Below are 16,216 nucleotides of genomic sequence, written 5' to 3' on the forward strand. Positions count from 1 at the left end.
TCTGCTCTGCTCCCCACTCTGATTCTGGTGAAACCTTTCACCTCTGGCCTACACCCCAGTTCTTATACACAAGAACAATCCTTGGGAGGAAAAAAGCATAAATAGAAGGAGAAAACTTATTAAAAGAAAAAAACCTTTGTTTGAAACAGTTTAGTCTGAGCCTTCTGTACCCTACTCAGGAGAAAGGGTCAAGGTGGCTTAGTCCTGAGAGGGGAAGAGTATGCCAAGTGATATAGACAAGTGAGGACTAATATGGCTCTGACCGCCTGCCGCTGCCCCAGGCCCTCCAGAAACAGAAACTGTCAGCCCTACCATTGGGAGCTGTGTCATGAAATAATATTAAAATAAGAGATCAGAAACAAACAGGGTAGAATGTTCAGTTTAGCAGCATTGGCTGGTGGGTATACAGGTGTTTATTCTATTTTCTGTGTCATTTAAAGATTTCATTTTAAAAACATATAAAGGAAAAAATGGACATGTAACATTTACCCATTCGAGTTTATTTGATTTACTATGTGCTCAGTGCTGTCCTAAGCAGTAACAGAACTTGAGAAAAATTATAAAGTTGTCAACAAGGGAAAAATATACTCTGTGCTATATTAATTTCTAGTCATTTCCATGTTGCTTTTTAACGTGTTTTAGGTTGTTTTGGTCTCCCCCTTTCTCCATCTCCCCAAAAGCTTCTGGCACTGTTAGGTGCCACTATGAGCATCCTCCACAGAACAGAGAGGTGGGGTAGTTAGGGTTGGTGGAAGCTGGGCTCCTGTGGTGGGAAAACATATTGGAAAGGGAAACGGTCAGCCCTGAAGGCTCAGCCCTGTCACAGTGAGTGTCAGGAAGGCCAGACTTGGGGAAGCCAAGGGGCTCTGCGGCCCGTGCTCACCCCTCCCCAGAGAATATGCTGAAAGTGCTAACAGTGTAAGGAAAAGGTGCATAGCTACATGCTGTCCTGGATGCCACCAGACTTCTCATCTCACTATTTGCCTCCCAACTTGTGCTAATATCAGGCATTGGCACCATTAGGTACCAAGCCAATGGGGGAGTCCAGTGCCCAGGGAAAAAGTCCAGTATATAAACCATGATGTCCAAGGGGTGTTAGGGACCTAGGGGGCAGAGAGATATACAGCAAGAGGGAGAGTCTGTGGTTGGCCAATGCCCCTGGGCCAGGGGTTGGTTTCTGTGCAAAGGGCAGTTTGGTTCTCTACAGTTAGCAGGGTCCTTAATTTTCCCTGAGGGAACAAAGCTGCATAGCAAAGGAAGGCAATCCAAGAAGTGCAGGGCCCTCCCTGTCCCCAGTCAGGCGTGTCCCTATGCCTGCTGTACAAGGTGCTTAGATAACAGACAGTATGGGGCAAGAGCAAGCCATGCCACCAGGGCCATGCCACCTCAGCTGCTGGGTGGCCACCAAATACACCTGGCCAAAGCGCTCTATCTGGTCACAGCCTCGCATGCAGGCTCCCAACCTGAGTTAGAATGAGGGCCTTAATTAGGTGCAGCTGGCAGCCTGCCAAGGATCCTTGTGCCCCTGAGGGTCAGATCCCAGTGGAATGCATCATGTAGCTGACAGAGCACCCTGGCCAGGAGGGCAAGCAGAAGTGGCAGTGGCAATGTGGCCAGGCAGAGGATGCCTTAGAGAAGGAGGAGGGGCCAAGAAGACACCTTCCATCTTGCCCTCAGCTTAGAGCCAGATCTCATCGCTGCTCACACTGGACACTCGATAGATGTACCCCAGCATGGGGAGACGGATGAAGCCTGCAGGATCAGACACCCAAGAGTCTCAGGAACCCTCATTCCTTGGAAGTTGGGAGGTCCCTTATAGCCCCTTGGGGACTCAGAAGCCTGAGAACAGGACTGGGGAACAGAGGAGGGTGACAGCCTTTGCCAGTACCTCGGCTGGTGAGGAGGCCGCCGGGCTCTGGGTCCAGAAGCTCGGGCCGGCTGTTGTTGCGAGCCATCTGCGTGTCTGCTGGTTTCCCTGCTAGGGGCCAAAAGGGTGGTGTCCAGGGATGGGGAGGAAGCCTGAGCTGCCTGCCCCCTCTGAAGTACCAGGGTTTCACTTTTTCTCAGAAGCACCGCTAAGAAAAGGAGAGTCAAACAGAGAGTCCCGGATATACCTCTGAGATCTGAAGTGAGGTCGTTGAGCTGCAGGTTGGACGGGAGGGACATGTTCTCCCGTGGCAGGCGCACATTGTTGAGTTTCAGGTTGTTGGAGTCACTACAGGGCAACAAAGCCTGGCTCCATCCAGCAGACACAGACTTGGGCCATCCCAGACTACTGGAAGCCCCAAGTTTCCACCTGTTCCCATGCTGCACCTTGGTTCAGCCCCATCCATTGAGCCCCAGGAAGAATTACCTAGAGATCAGAGATGGACGCCGGGAGGGGCCTGGGGAGAAAAACCACACCGCTGTTCTCAGTGTGCCCAGCCTCTCTGGGGCCTGTCCCTGTCCTTTCAGAGCCAGAACCCTCAGCCCAGGAGCTCTCAAATGCCTGGCCTGGCCCTGGGGCTGGGTTCCCAGCGCCTCTGCTACCTGAGAGACATGATGTAGCCCCAAACCTGGAAGACCTGTTCTTCCACTTGTCAGAGATGACTTGTTCAGCCCAGCTCACTGCCCTGCTGCTCACCCATACTCACTGCCCCCGCTCCCCCATCTCCTAAGACTCTGGCCCTACCTACCTTTGGTCTTCTTCTCTTTTCTGCACACCAGACAGGCCACCAAGGTGCTGAATCCCACCAGGGTGCCCAGGGCGAGCCCTCCAGCCACCACGATGCCCAAGAGTGGCACTTCCACCCGAGTGGCCAGGAGTCCTGCAGGTTGTCCTCTGGTTAGGTTCCAAATGGGCAGTGTCCCCAACCACAAGCACTTTTCTGTCCTTGCCCAGGGTGCAGGGGATCCTTGTTCACAAGACTCACCCAAAGGGCAACGGGCCCTCCCATTTCTACATAGTGACCCCTGCCCACCTGAATCTTTGCTTGGGCCAGTTACTGGCGGTGCTCACCTGGGGCTGGAAGTGAGGCACTTGTGACACCCACGTCATTGGAGGCCACCACGGAGAGGTTGTGTGCCAGGCTGCGGAGCTGCAGCTGTACGGTGTGGTTGGTAAGCCAGGGGTAATTCTGGGCATCCAACACCAGGAAATCGGAGGCGTTGACAGTCACTGGCCCATCCTGGTCAATCCAGGTGACATTGGCTGGCGGGTTGGCACGCACCAGTGCAAAAAGGACAACCAGGAGGCCTGGGCCCTGAGATTCCAGGTACTTGGTGCCAACCTGGGCAATCTCCGGCTTAACTGTTACAAAGCAGAGGCCAATACATGCTCACCAGAAGCTCTCGTGTTCCTTAAGTCTTTCTTTCCAAACCTGGAAGGGAGCCAGGAACCCAGACCTCCCACGGGGCACTGGGAAACAGGCTGGCTGCGTTGCCAGAGGCAGAATTTCATAGTTATTAAGAGTATAAACACTTCCCTATTCATTTATAATTTTCTTGAGCAAAGGGGCTATGATGCACTGTTGTATTACAACAGCAAGAAACCATCCACCGAAGAGTGTCTCTGGAAATGTATAATTGAAATAAAGAATTAATGAATGCTAGACCAAAACAAAAGCTAACTACCTGAGGCAAAATACTTGGATTTGAATCTGACTCTGCTACTTACCAGCTGTATGTATGAATGACTCCAGGGAGATTGCTTAAACCATGCCTCAGTTTTCTCATTTGTAAAGGGGTTAATAATAGTCATGATTATTAGGATTACTATGAGAATAGCGAGTTCATGTTTGCAAAGTGCCTAAGTGTTTGTTAAATATCCAGTCAAACCACCTGCCCGGTGACTGCTTGGGGCCCCTGTGCAGGGAACCTCTCCACCTGCCCATCCCAGGGTACTCACACTGAACATTGAGGATGACAGAGGCATTGGCTGACCGGTCACTGCCTGAGTCCTGCATGGAGCAGTTGAGCTCATGCTGGGCCCGCTGTGCAGTGACAGTGAAGGTGCTGGTTCTTCCTGAGAAGGCATCTCCACCCACACTCAGCAACCTGGAGGTGCTGGCCTCCTGCAGTTGTCCATCCAGGTACCAGGCCAGTCGGGGGCTGCCAGGCCCCCCTGCCACCCGGCAAGTGAAGGCGTGGCGTTCATTCTCCCGAAGTGCACGCTCAGCCCAAGTCTGACCATCAATTTGTGGAGCCAACTCCCCACAACCTGGAACACAGCAGGGGGTTCTGGGGAGGTCCTGGGGCGGGTCTGTACTGTTCTGTGACCAGGATGATGTCCACTTACAAAGGCAGCTGGCCAAGTGACAGGAGCCCTGGGTTCTCTAAGGACTGGCTAGACCTTCCGTAGGCAAGCAAGGGAAACCCAGTTCTGGTGCATGGGGTCTAAAGTGGGTATTCAGATGTAGGAAGGAGGGGAGAGAGGGTGAGGACCCCAGAAATGCTTGGCTAAGGGATGAACAGGGGTGTACCTGAGCTCAGAAGGGTTAGCAGGAGCAGCAGTGTATGCGGCAGGGTAGCTGGGCCTGGAGGCAGTGCCATAGCTACCCCAAGCCTGTGGCCTAGGCTGCGAGAGAAGGGTGTTAGCCAGGTGAGAAGAAGCACACCTAGTAATTTTTCCAGGGGGTTACTCTCCAGAAACACAAAGAATGACGCACAGAACACAGATGTAAGCTGACCAATAGCGTCAAGATGTAAACGGCCAAACCCAAAGACCAAACCCACCCTGCACGTACCTGCACCCTTAGGGCGCAAACTCAAGGATGCCCGCAAGGGACAGAGGCTCATACCCGTAGCCGGTAACCCGCAACCCCGAGACCAGCGGCGGCGCAACCGCACCACACACGGCCGGTCACACGGGCACGGACACACACCTGAGATGCTCGGGTGCACGCGCCCCCTCCCCAAAGGGCCCGTTCTTTCCCCGACCTGTCTCTCTCTTGCCCCAAGACCCTCCCGTCTCTCGCCCAACGCCCGTCTGCTCGCTCCGGCCAAGAAGGGCCAGGACGCCGGGGCACCCCGCCCCGCCTCCGGGGAGGCTCACCTGGCTTCCTCAGCGAGCGCAGCCAGCGCAGCTGCTCAGGTCTGATGAGCACTGCAGTCTGCCGCGGGGGCGGGGCTGCGCCAGACCGGGCCAATCGACGACCGATTGGCGGCTCCGGGCCTGGCCCCAGGGCCCGGTGGGCGGCGGCGACCTCACCCACCCCCCAGGTCGTGGCGGGGAGGCGCGCGCAGGGCCCGGGGAGTGCGCCTGCTGCCCCCCCGCCCCCGCCTGCTGGGACGGCGCCGCACGCAGACACAGGCGCGAGGGGTGTCAGGCCGAGCATCTTTATTGGTCCGGGAACCCCGGTCGCCCGCCGCCCGCTCAGCGCCCGTTGCTGGGGCTGCGCAGCTGCCCCATCATGTCGGCCAGCATGCGGTTGCACAGCGCGGCGTACGGGTTGAGCAGCACCAGCTGGCGCCGCGCGAAGGGGCTGCCCAGCCGCGCCGCCTGCTCAAAGTCCCTGCGGGCGTCGTCGTCCCGGCCTTGCAGCCGCGCCAAGAGCCCGCGCTGCACGAAGCCCTGGCGGGCGGCGCGGCCCCGGCCGCCGCTCAGCCTCAGCGCGAGCTCCAGATCCTCCAGGGCGCCTGCGGGACGGGAGGGCGGGCGGGTCAGCGCCGAGGCCCGTGCGGGCCGGCGCGGAGTCGGGCTCAGAATTGTGGCTGTGGGGCTGGGGCACTTGCGCCCCCCCGCCCCTGGCCCTGGGGGCTTCGCACGACTTGGGCCAGACTGGGAAGATTGACCAAGCGGCCCGGCCGCGCTGCTGCTCGCGTCCACGTCTGTCTTTTTTGTCATTTTCCATTGTCTAGAACTCCAAAACACGGAGATGCTGGGGGGATTTTGAATGGTCACCGTGTTCATGAATCGCTCATTTTGCAGCTTATGTTATGAAATAGCTACCGTATTCCAACTCTGAATCACAGAGTGAAAAAAATTATATTGAATGGACAGGTATTTCTCCCCAATACAATAAAGTTTATTTCTCTTCATCCTGAAAGCTTTTCTCTCCTTTTGCCTTGCATGCAGCTTCTCACCTGTTTTCTCTTCTGACTGCCTTGTTTGTGGCCACAATCTTTGTTATTTTGTATGTTGGTTTTTCAAAAAAGGAAATCTGGAACCAGAGCTGACCTGCACCATTTTATTTTTTAGCATCTTCATAAAATAACTGGGTTGTGCATCAGAATTCTGACCTCAACCTCAGGCAGCCATCTGCTGAAGAGTCTTACCAGCTGCATTATCTTCTGAAAGCTCAATTCACTCAAGTCCTCTAGTTTCTACAGAGCTTTTTGGCACACCTGGAGCACTCCAGCATCATCCCTGAGCAAGGTTTAGCTTACCTGTCATGCTTTAGTGTGTATGATTCTCAGAACCCAGCATCGTTTATGCCCCTGTCCCAGCCAGCAACTGAGAAGCAATTTGATCTCTGTGTTCCTTGGCTTCCCCCAGATGAGCTAACCACGGGTCTGGAGGAATCCAAGCCCTCTCCTGGTGGAATCACCTCTGCCCCTCCCTTATTGGTAGTGGCTTTGATGACCCTCCAAGTGGCAAACAAGGGGCTTTTGGGGTACCTCATTCTTTCCAGAAGGGAGTGCAGACTTCCCAGCCTGGCTCCAGAGCGACACTGCTATCACTACTAACTGTCTAGTGGTTCCCTGCTTGGCTTCTGTAGTTTACACCTTTGCACCAGCCTACTGTCTGGCTCCATGGGTGGCCCTTATGTCCCATGGTTCCCATTCTAGCCAGAGCAGCCTGATTGTAGCAGGTCGCAGTTACTAAGTTAAAACCCTTTAATGGGACCCTCCCTGGTGGCTCAGTGATTCAAAGCACAGCACCATGAAGCTGTTGCAGCCACTGCAGTAGTTTGATCCCCAGCCTGGGGTGACCCACAATGCTCAGCAGACCTCTCTTGTCCCTCTGCCTGCTGCTCCCTCAGCAATGTATTTAAGTCCATCTCCCTATTCTGCTCCCCACTCTGTCTCTGATGAATCCTCTCACCCCACCCCCACCTCTGGCCTGTACTCCAGCTTTGTACTTATAAATAAGTAAATCTCAGCCGCACATTCCCATCTGCAGCTATCTCTGTTTCTCCAGGCACTCCCCCATCCTTCTCTCATTCCCTCCCCCAGCCAGCCTGTTTATCTGACTTTCCCTTCTCCTTTAAGCCTTCTGAATCTCTACAGTCTGCTTTCTCCCACTCCCTCTCCTTCCATCTAACTCCTACTTAACCCTTCAGTGCCTATTTACCCTTAAAGACCCACTCCTCAGCAACAGATCCCATGCTGAAACTTCTCAAACTTGCTGTGCTAGTGTAAGATTGAGTCCGTCCTATCCTCTAGACCTTGAGTTTCTTGAAAAGCAATATTATGTGGGGATTAAGAGCATTCACTTCATTCAAATCCCAGTTCTGCCACTTCTTAACCATCAGAGTAGCAAATTACTTAACCTCCATCCTTCATTAGTAAAATGGAGATTAACAGCACATGCCCTGTAGGCTTGAAGTTGTCAGGATTAAATAAGCTACTATAATTTACACGTGAAGTGGTCAGTGCCAGGCACACAGTAGTTGGTGTAAAGTATTATTTTTATGTTCATAGTACCTACCCCACTGGTTATTAAATAAATAAACTGAATGCAGTCTATTCCAACTTTCTCAATAGTCTCAAGAATTAACAGGACACATACTATATCATTTGTAGGCAAGAACACAGGTTCCAGAGGGTTTGTCCTCGCCCCATCATCACTTTATCCCTGGCCTGTGCATACAGGGCCCGTGGGCTCTACTCTCACCTGCCACGTCTCCCTGGAGTCTTCGGGCCTGTGCTCGGTTGTTGTAGGCTGAGGCCCGCTCAGGCAGCAGGTTAATGGCTTGGCCAAACCTCTCCAGGGCTGTAGCAAAGTCCCCGGCCTCTGCAGCCCTCACCCCCTGCAGTTCCAGGGCCTTAGACTGCTCCAGCAGTGCTTGAGGGAATACTCCATCTGTGCCAGGGAGAGAGCAGAAGGGACAGATGTCCTGAGGGGATTAAAAAGCAAAGGTCAACCTCATGCTGCAGGCTCTAGAAATCTGGGAACTGGGTCCTCCCAGGTGGTTCCACTTACGTAGCACTGCAAGCTGGCCACAGCCACTTTAGTGCCCAACCCCGCCCCGGAGGTGACCACATGGCAGTGCGGCAGACCTTGCCTGACCCACCTGCTGCTCCCCGCAGCAGTGTACTTTGATAATCTGCCTGGTCTGCTGTCTGCTTTGTCTCTGGTGAATCCTCTCACCGCCCCTGCACCTCTGGTCTGGCCTGTACCCCAGTCCTATATGCATAAATAAATCTTTTTAAAAAAAATTGGGACCTGAGCCAAAGCTGATCTAGGTGGGGTGTAGCTAACAGCAGGAATGGGATGGAATGTTTAGGGTAGGGGGAACTGAAGTCACAAGGTTGAACTAGCACTAAGTTTCAAAGGAACCTGGGACAGGGACCTTTCTTGCCTTCCCATTGCCAAGAAAATTAAAGATAGCCTGTAACTGGCTCGTTCAAGGTTACATGGCTCATAAATTGCACACCTTGGATTTGAACCCCAGGCTTTGACTTCTCAACTTGTCCCCACTTTGTCTATACCGCCTCCAAACTGAAGGCTCATGTGATACACCCAAGTAGTGGAAATCATCCCCAAGGTAGAATTCAGCTTTTCAGTCTGAATTTCAGTAAGGCTTAGGTTTCATTCCTTTAGAAACAAAGGGCATCAAAAACTGCTGATGGAGACATTAGACTATGGGAAAAGTCAGGGAGTGCACTTAAACTGGGAAGAATTAGCTCCGCCTTGGCTTGAGATGGTATGTGATGGTATGTAGTACCAAGTGCGTGCTTAGGTTCTGCATGCTTGGATGGGGGCTGCCCCATGTCTGCCCTCCACTTTGTGTAGGACTATAAACTCTTACGTGAGCTCAAATATCCCCACAACAGAGTTAAGCTTGGATCATGGGGTGAATTAAGCTGTAAGGTTAAGTTCAGAGTTTCACAGGCTGAAGGATGAATAAATCCTACCTTTCCTTTTAAGAGTGGCTCAGCCAGCCTTAGTACTTAGATTCCAATCTCAGTCACATCACAGGGTGGTAGAACAGAAGGCCTTGCAAAACCTCCTCCCAGTCACCCCTTGGGAAGCCAACAGACCAGCCAGTGTGGAGAGCTCCCCTCCAAAGTACTCACCTTCATCTACTTCCTTCCCAGCTTCTTCTCCCAGTTCTACATCAATGACATCGCCAAATGGGGTGTCAGGGTTGAAGATGGCCTGCAACACAGCCTGATCATTTGGGGTCCCCATAGTGCGCAACTACAAAATCTGAAAAGATGACTCAGGAGAAAGAGGGATGGGGGCTCTATCAGGCCCCAGCAGATGTAGAGGGAGGTTCTGTTTAAGAACCACCCCTCATAAGGTGTGTCTTTCATTCTTTGGCCAGAGTGTAAGCTCAACCTCCTTTGGCCCATGGTTAGTGACTGGCTTAGTAGAATATTTACAAATATTTCTCAACCACCTCCCCACCCCCACCCAAGTTCTAGGAGAAACAATAAATAATGCCAACTTTAGCCTTAAGGTAGAGTGCAGCAGTCAGGGAGCTGTCCAGGTTCTTCCTGAGGTGCTTTTATTTTAAATTTATTTACTTTATACAAGCAAGAACTGGTGTAGGCCAGAGGTGTGGTGGGGGTGGGGGTTGGGGGTGGAGGAGATTCATCAGAGACAGTGTCTTTGTCTTTGTGAAGGTACTTTGTGGTCAGTCACAGGCCACGCCCCTCCCCCTGGTTCTTCAGCCCAGCCAAAGTCAAGAGAAAGCTCACTCACTTGCAGAACAGGCAGATCTACTGAAAAACAGAGGGGAGCAGCTGGTGAGACAGGAGAGGTCTGCTGTGCCATGTGGCTCAGCTCCGTGGTCAGGTGGTTGTGGATAGCTTCAGAGTGCTGAGACTTAACCGCTTGTGCCACCAGGGGGGCCGGCTTTCATTTTATTTTATTCATAGACTGGGAGAAAATCCTTAAGCTATTGCTTGACTGCCCATGGACAAAGGGGAAGAAATGTAGGAGATAAAAAGACTATTCTTTTGTCTCTTTGACGCCTTCACATCCAGAATTAAGTTCTGAACACGCCATTGGTGAGAAAACATAGTTAAAAGAACCAATATGGAGTGAGACACAAAGGTAGGCAATGGAGAGTGATTTAGTGATTCCACCTTAAAAGGTAGTGGAGGATACTTCAATTTTTCAGAATCAAGGTAGCACTGGTTTACAACACTGTATGATTTAGGGGCACAGGTCCACACCTCTTCAGATGTTACCACACTACTCCCACCACCCAAGCACTGATAACCCCCTGCTGTGGTCTCTGAGCCCCAGTCCCTCTGGGGCCTCCCTCCGCCAGTCCCCATTCTCCCCTCCCTAGCCTCAGTTATGCAGTTGGATTCCTGTGGTTTGTTTTGGCTTAGTTTTTGTCGGTTTCTTTATTCTACACAAGTGAAATCATCCTGTTATTTGTCTTTGTGAAGGGTACTTTGTGGTCAGGTCCCAGCCCAGCCAAAGTCAAGAGAAAGCTCACTCACTTGCAGCAATAAACTTGACATGTTTATTAATTAAACTATCACTTAAATAAAAAAAAGTGCATAGAAAATAAACATGTTTAAAAACTCCTTTTTTTTTTTACAACTATGTACACTTTTTACTTTTACATTCAGTCTTTCGTAGAGAGCTCTCAGCATTATTATTTTTTGAACTATTAAAGTATTTTCCTTCATCCCTGTCACAGGGAGTTAACACTGATGGACTTTAGACACATTTTTTTTCCTTTTTTTTTTCTCCATTTTTTCTCTAAACCAGAAGCTTGGAAGAACATAAGGAAAAAAAAAAAAAAACAAAAGATCTGTTATACATGATAAAGTTGTCAAGAAATGTCTTATTTCTAGAAAAGAAGCTTGTCATCTGTTGAGCTTTTGAAACAATTATTCAACTACCTGTATTTACTAAAGAGACTGTTAAAAGTTCAATAAAAGAAACACCACAAGTCTATTTTCTTGGTTGAAAGACAGAAGAACTAGAGTACCTCAGAACAAGATACCAGGAAAGCACAGAACACAATTTTCCCCTAAATGCAGGTGGTAACCCCAACATTCATAACCAAAAATAGAGAAACAAGGAGTACAGGTACTGACTGGCAACATTCACGGGCAGAAAAAAATCCAGGTGACACCATTTCTGCGTTTCCCTCTGACCCTGGGGACACACTGTCTTGCTGTCCCTTTGTGGTGTGGACATCCCCCAAGTCAGACCAGAGGATCGCCAGACTGACATTTTCCTGCCACTACTAGCAACTGTAACACAATCCTTATCTATAGTGTTAAGAGAATTAAAAGCCATGGACTGAACTAGGCTTTGTTACATGGTGCATTACTATATTAGTTCCTATATATATCATATTTATATTTGAAAACTAAAACAAAAAAGTTGCAAGTTTTCAGAGTGTGAGACTTGACTGGTTATTCATGATTCGGCACAAAACCATCTGCTCAATAACCTTGTATTGCTTTAAAATGAAGAAAATGAAACATAAAATTACACCCAGCCCTTTGCAATGACCCGCTTTTCCTTAAAAAAAAAAAAAAAAAAAAACAAAAAATCCCAAACTTGATTTCTATTTAAAAAAATCCCAAATCAAACCTAAAAGTTAACATCTGACAAGGTTTTGACCTTTAGTATTTTCAGATATTTGATTGAACGTCAGTCCTTTAGAAAGATACATTCATTAAAAGATTTTTTTTTGTTTCTGTTGTGTGTGTGTGTGTTTTTTTTTTTTTTTTTTTTAAATTAAGGGAGCTGCATGGTGCTCACTGCATTGGCCGGGAATAGGGGTGGGGGTTGACACAGGCAAGCGGAGTGGTGGACTGATCCTGGCAAAGGAGCTTGGTTGAAAACATATATAGCTGCCAGGGCTTCCCCTTGATTTGTTATTGGTGTAAAACAGGAGGGGCTGTGCTGGACGGCAACAGAGGGAGCCAAGGGACGAGTCCCGGCCAACGGGTCGGCGCCATGCAGCTATCGTGGTTATGCAGCTGCCACTGGCGCCAGGAGATGCAGCCACAACAGGTTCTAGCAGCAGAAGCTTAAGTGAGCTGTTTGCTCACTTGAGAACTGACCAGATTTGCAGCTGTTCCTCCTCAGGGACTTGGGATGCCCCCTGGGGGATTCTTGGGAATGACCCACCACAGTTCCTCAGTTTGCACTGTTGTGCAACAATTCCCTTGGTCACGTTCAAAACAAACTCAGGTTTTTTAGAGACAGCTATGCCTGTTTGTTTTTAAAACCTTCCCTCTTGTAGGGAAAAATCTTAGCTTATTCCCCAAGTTGCTGGCAGGTATGCTGAATTTTGGCAATGGACTCAAGGCTGAGCTGTAAGAGGAATTTCTCATTTCTGTGGTTGATAATCAGGGCGTTTGAAGGCAAGGCAAACCATCTGCAGCTGGCAAGAGAAGGAATGATGTGAGTTCCTCTCCTAGCCTCAGGGTTTGGGACTGGTAGAAAGAGAAATGAGGAGGGGGCTCACAGTACAGCATGGCCTAGCAGGGCAATAACTAGGTCTGTTTAGCTGTTTCCCCCACCCCTGACTGGCCTTTGGGTCTTTCTCAAGGTGAATTCATGACCCATCAGTGCATTAATCATTTCAGTAACAAATGCAGCTTAAGGTATTTTTCTTAAAAAAAAAAAAAAAAAAAAAAGGAATAAAAGGATTTACAAAAAAACCTCACACAGTGCAATAAAGGAAACCAGATACTAGTGGGACCCCTGGGGCCACTGTATCTTGTTCATGGGCTAGAGGAAGGGAGGTGAGGTCTGGGTAGAGTGCTTTTCCCCAGTCCCCTGCTGGCACTTCTCCACGATGACAAGGAAGTCTCTGCCATCCTGGCCACAGTGCTGGGCTCCCTGCAGGACAGTGGAAATAGCGACAACGTTCCAGCAAAGCCACCAAGACAAAGTTCTTAAGGTCACGGAAGAACAGAGAGCCCAGGATGGAAGGCACAGCAGAGCCATGAGTCCTGGGGCAGAGAGCGCTGGGCAGAGTCGTATTGCTTTGCTAGACCTCCATAAGAGTGGGCTTCTTGTGGCAAGAAAAGGTGCCCTGCCCTCTACTGGACTACAATGCTCTGAAACCTTGTGGCTGACAGGCAGAGAGAAATCTGCTTTATCGTGAGTGGTGAGACTGTGCTTCATTTTCAACGGGCTGCCCCAAAAGAGGGCACATGGGGATCCATGGGTTCTTTGCAAGTATGAGGACTTGGTGGGCAGAGGGAAAGGGAACGAGGTGAACTATGAGGCAGATGGTGATGGAAAACGTCAGGGTGCCACTCAACTTTCTACTTCCTCTGAAGTAGGAAAGATGAGGGAAATGTAGCAGATTCCCACCTCTCACCACTGAGCTAGTGCCAGAGCGACAGTGTGGGGAAGAAGAGGAGAAACTGCTGTGTCAAGATACTACTACAGCCTTTTGAGGAGCTTCAACATGGGAAGGAGAGGGGTGGCCCAATGCAGTTGGGTGACCTTCCTTTTCCATTTATTGTTAAAGAGCAAACCCAGAAGACGTTTTTATGTCAACAGGGCACAAACAAGCTACACATTAAACAACAAAAGTACACCTTCCAGGGGGAAGTTGGGCAGGAAAAACCAGACTTTTTGTGTACAGCTGAATATTTTCTCTAACTTCATCCTATGAAAATAAAAAGTTATTAAAAACCGATTTTCTTTTAAATTAGGATAATACCGCGGTTTAAAAAATAGCCTTATCATAAGTGCTTCTCCCTATGAAGTGCTTCTCATAGAAAAATATACAAAATATATTTACATTTATAAAACCTTAAATAGTAAACTGTAAACAGAACAGAGTAAAATCCAATGACTTAATTTTAACAGGTTCAGGACACTGTCTTGGGGGGAAGTAAGAGAAGAAACATTTGATGCTGTTTGATCACTTCCTAAGGAGTAATCAGGGCAGTAGTGTCATTTAACTCACTTTATACATGGATTTTACGCAGGTGAAAAGTTCCCTCAATGTATGGTGGTCTAGTCCCCAGTTTTGGGCCTTGAAATATATGATTAGTGTTTTACCTTCAACTGGACACTGACCATTTAAAAGTTAAGTCTTCCTATGTCTCAATGAGGGAAAGTAAAGTTACCATGTCCTAGGGAGGGCCAGGAGTCATCCTAGTTGTGATATTTTGGATGCTGCATGATCCAAATCCTATTTAAATATATATTTTTTTCCTCTCCTAAAAAATCATGCTACATAAATTTCCTTAAAACTCTCAATGGAGCTTTATGAAACATCTCCAAATTCTGTCTGGTTATGGCCAATGGCTCCTGCCCACTTCCCCACTGGGAGTACTTCCAGGCTGAGGGAACATTTTGTAGGCACATACCATGCCCAACAGGGACTGTTCTTGAGCAGGGAGTTCCTCTCCCCTACCACCCAGAAAGAATGGGAAAGCGGTATGATGAATAGGGGAAATGAAGAAAGCGAAGAGAAGGAATGAGAGGGAAGCCGCTCCTATTGTCAAGAAAGGTAACTGGCTGAGGTAAGGCTCATGGGGCAACATTCCCACTTTAAGCCCTCAGGCTCAATGTTTGGTGATTAATTGGCACAACCCCAAGACAGCCTTTTGACACCAAAGGTGCTAAGAATCCTGTCTCCCGACCAGAAGAGAACTCTCAAGTGGGAGGGTAGTAAGGAAAACCACCAGACCTTCTCTGTTTGTTCAACAGATGGTTACAGGCTGGGTCTGACTAGCAAATTATCAGGTATCCAATCAACCCCTATATTTGGGGCTTTGACCCCCCTGTTACAGTGCTGGGGAAAGGGCCAAGGTGAGGATGGCAACTTTTCTTTGAAGAGATGCTCAGGCCCAATCTCCCTTTATAACTAACCCTCCATAGGCTCCTCCTAGGCAAGTCTGCTAGGACCTCACTTCCTACTTTTTAACGGCATACAATCAGAAAGGTCCCAGTAGAAAGCCACTCATGGAGCTTCTCTTTGAGACCTCAGCTTTCTCTCCAGGACTATGATCACATAATAATGTGAATACGGGACATAGGGGGCTCAGCCATCATGGAGGCCCCTCAACTGTGCCCACTCAATATCCTGGAACTCCTAACTGCTGGCAAAGGCCTTCAGCATTGCTTTGGATGGCTCTGGGACTGAGTACTCCAACACTGGGGGAGAAGAGCAGCTTTAGTTTAGGAACTTCCGGCATTTCTTGGCGCCACAATTGCAGGGTAGCTTGTTGCTGGCATCCTCAATGGGGAACTTATAGTCATAAGTGAGTTCCTCCCCTCGATATATCTTGCGCATGGCAAAGATGACAATGTGCTTCTGCCCATCAATGTTGATGACCCGAGAGTAGCAGTTGGGCTCACACGAGTGGTTGATGAAGCGTGCAGCGTTCCCATGCATGGTGGCATCCACTACCTCCGAGTCATCAATTCGGAACATGTAGCAACCAATGCCCTATACATGAAGGGAAAGGAGGACTTGTTATTTATTACTGCACAGGTTCAAGAACATTTCCCTTTTTCTGACATGACTTATGGCTGCTAATGAAACATTTTTCTAGTAAAAATTTCCAGTTTTTGGCCCCTCTCTGGTGGCGCAGCGGGTTAAAGCACAGCACTAAGAAGCTAAAGCCACTGCGCATGAGTTCGATTCCTGCCTGCCTGGGAGGTGACCCACATGGCAAGGCAGACCTCTCCTGACCTGCCCGCTGCTCCCCTCAGCAGTGTACTTCGTCGATCTGCCTGTTCTGCTCCCCTCTCTGTCTCTGGTGATCCTCTCACCATCTACATCTCTCTGGCCTTTACCCCAGTTCCATATGAATAAATAAATCTTAAAAAAAAAAAAATTCAGTTTTATCTATCTTTCCATGTTTCCGGATAAAGACTTTTTAAAATTTGTTCTTAGTGTTCCCCCACACCTCACCATAATATAGATTATGGGCACCAGACTGGACATTTTTAATGTCACCACAGGAAAGAGAAAACTAAAACTTCTGTCTCTGTGCGCTTCTGATGCTAGAGGTCCACTGAAACAAAGAGTATTTCTGTGTATTAATCCTTAGAATGAATTCTTTAATTTTTTAATAAGATTTTGTTTATTTTTGCATACAAGAACTGGTG

General features: G+C 49.2%; 3 protein-coding genes across 7 annotated transcripts in view; all 3 read right to left on the bottom strand.

Moving 5' to 3' along the window:
* Positions 1-479: 479 nt before the first annotated feature.
* On the bottom strand, positions 480-5,077 carry TMEM25 (transmembrane protein 25). 5 transcript variants are annotated; one of them, XM_012729890.1, is made up of 9 exons: positions 5,033-5,077; positions 4,461-4,555; positions 3,887-4,198; positions 2,999-3,289; positions 2,676-2,807; positions 2,354-2,384; positions 2,115-2,215; positions 1,889-1,978; positions 480-1,752 (listed from the first exon to the last, which is right to left on the bottom strand). In XM_012729890.1, exons 2-9 carry the CDS (start codon positions 4,528-4,530, stop codon positions 1,679-1,681), a joined length of 1,101 nt encoding a protein of 366 aa, XP_012585344.1. In that variant the 5' UTR covers positions 4,531-4,555; positions 5,033-5,077; the 3' UTR covers positions 480-1,678. The 5 variants fall into 5 exon arrangements, with proteins under 5 accessions (XP_012585344.1, XP_012585341.1, XP_012585342.1 ...); XM_012729887.1 differs by lacking the exon at positions 5,033-5,077 and having other exon boundaries at positions 480-763; positions 1,660-1,752; positions 4,461-4,838; XM_012729888.1 differs by lacking the exon at positions 5,033-5,077 and having other exon boundaries at positions 1,889-1,975; positions 4,461-4,838.
* Positions 5,078-5,311: 234 nt separating this feature from the next.
* Positions 5,312-9,387, bottom strand: TTC36 (tetratricopeptide repeat domain 36). The gene is made up of 3 exons (XM_004689210.2): positions 9,223-9,387; positions 7,817-8,005; positions 5,312-5,616 (listed from the first exon to the last, which is right to left on the bottom strand). The coding sequence occupies exons 1-3, from the start codon at positions 9,335-9,337 to the stop codon at positions 5,354-5,356; spliced, it is 567 nt and encodes a 188-aa protein (XP_004689267.1). The 5' UTR covers positions 9,338-9,387; the 3' UTR covers positions 5,312-5,353.
* A 1,227-nt stretch (positions 9,388-10,614) lies between these two features.
* The window catches only part of KMT2A (lysine (K)-specific methyltransferase 2A), a 75,338-nt gene continuing 69,736 nt past the window's right edge, over positions 10,615-16,216 (bottom strand). Inside the window, exon 38 of the mRNA XM_012729402.1 lies at positions 10,615-15,551. Coding sequence (XP_012584856.1) covers positions 15,276-15,551 — 276 coding nt within the window. The 3' untranslated portion in view covers positions 10,615-15,275. The remainder of the gene's footprint in view (positions 15,552-16,216) is intronic.

The sequence above is a fragment of the Condylura cristata genome, unplaced genomic scaffold, assembly GCF_000260355.1.
Source record: "Condylura cristata isolate star-nosed mole 26May11 unplaced genomic scaffold, ConCri1.0 scaffold00025, whole genome shotgun sequence".
NCBI lineage: Eukaryota > Metazoa > Chordata > Mammalia > Eulipotyphla > Talpidae > Condylura > Condylura cristata.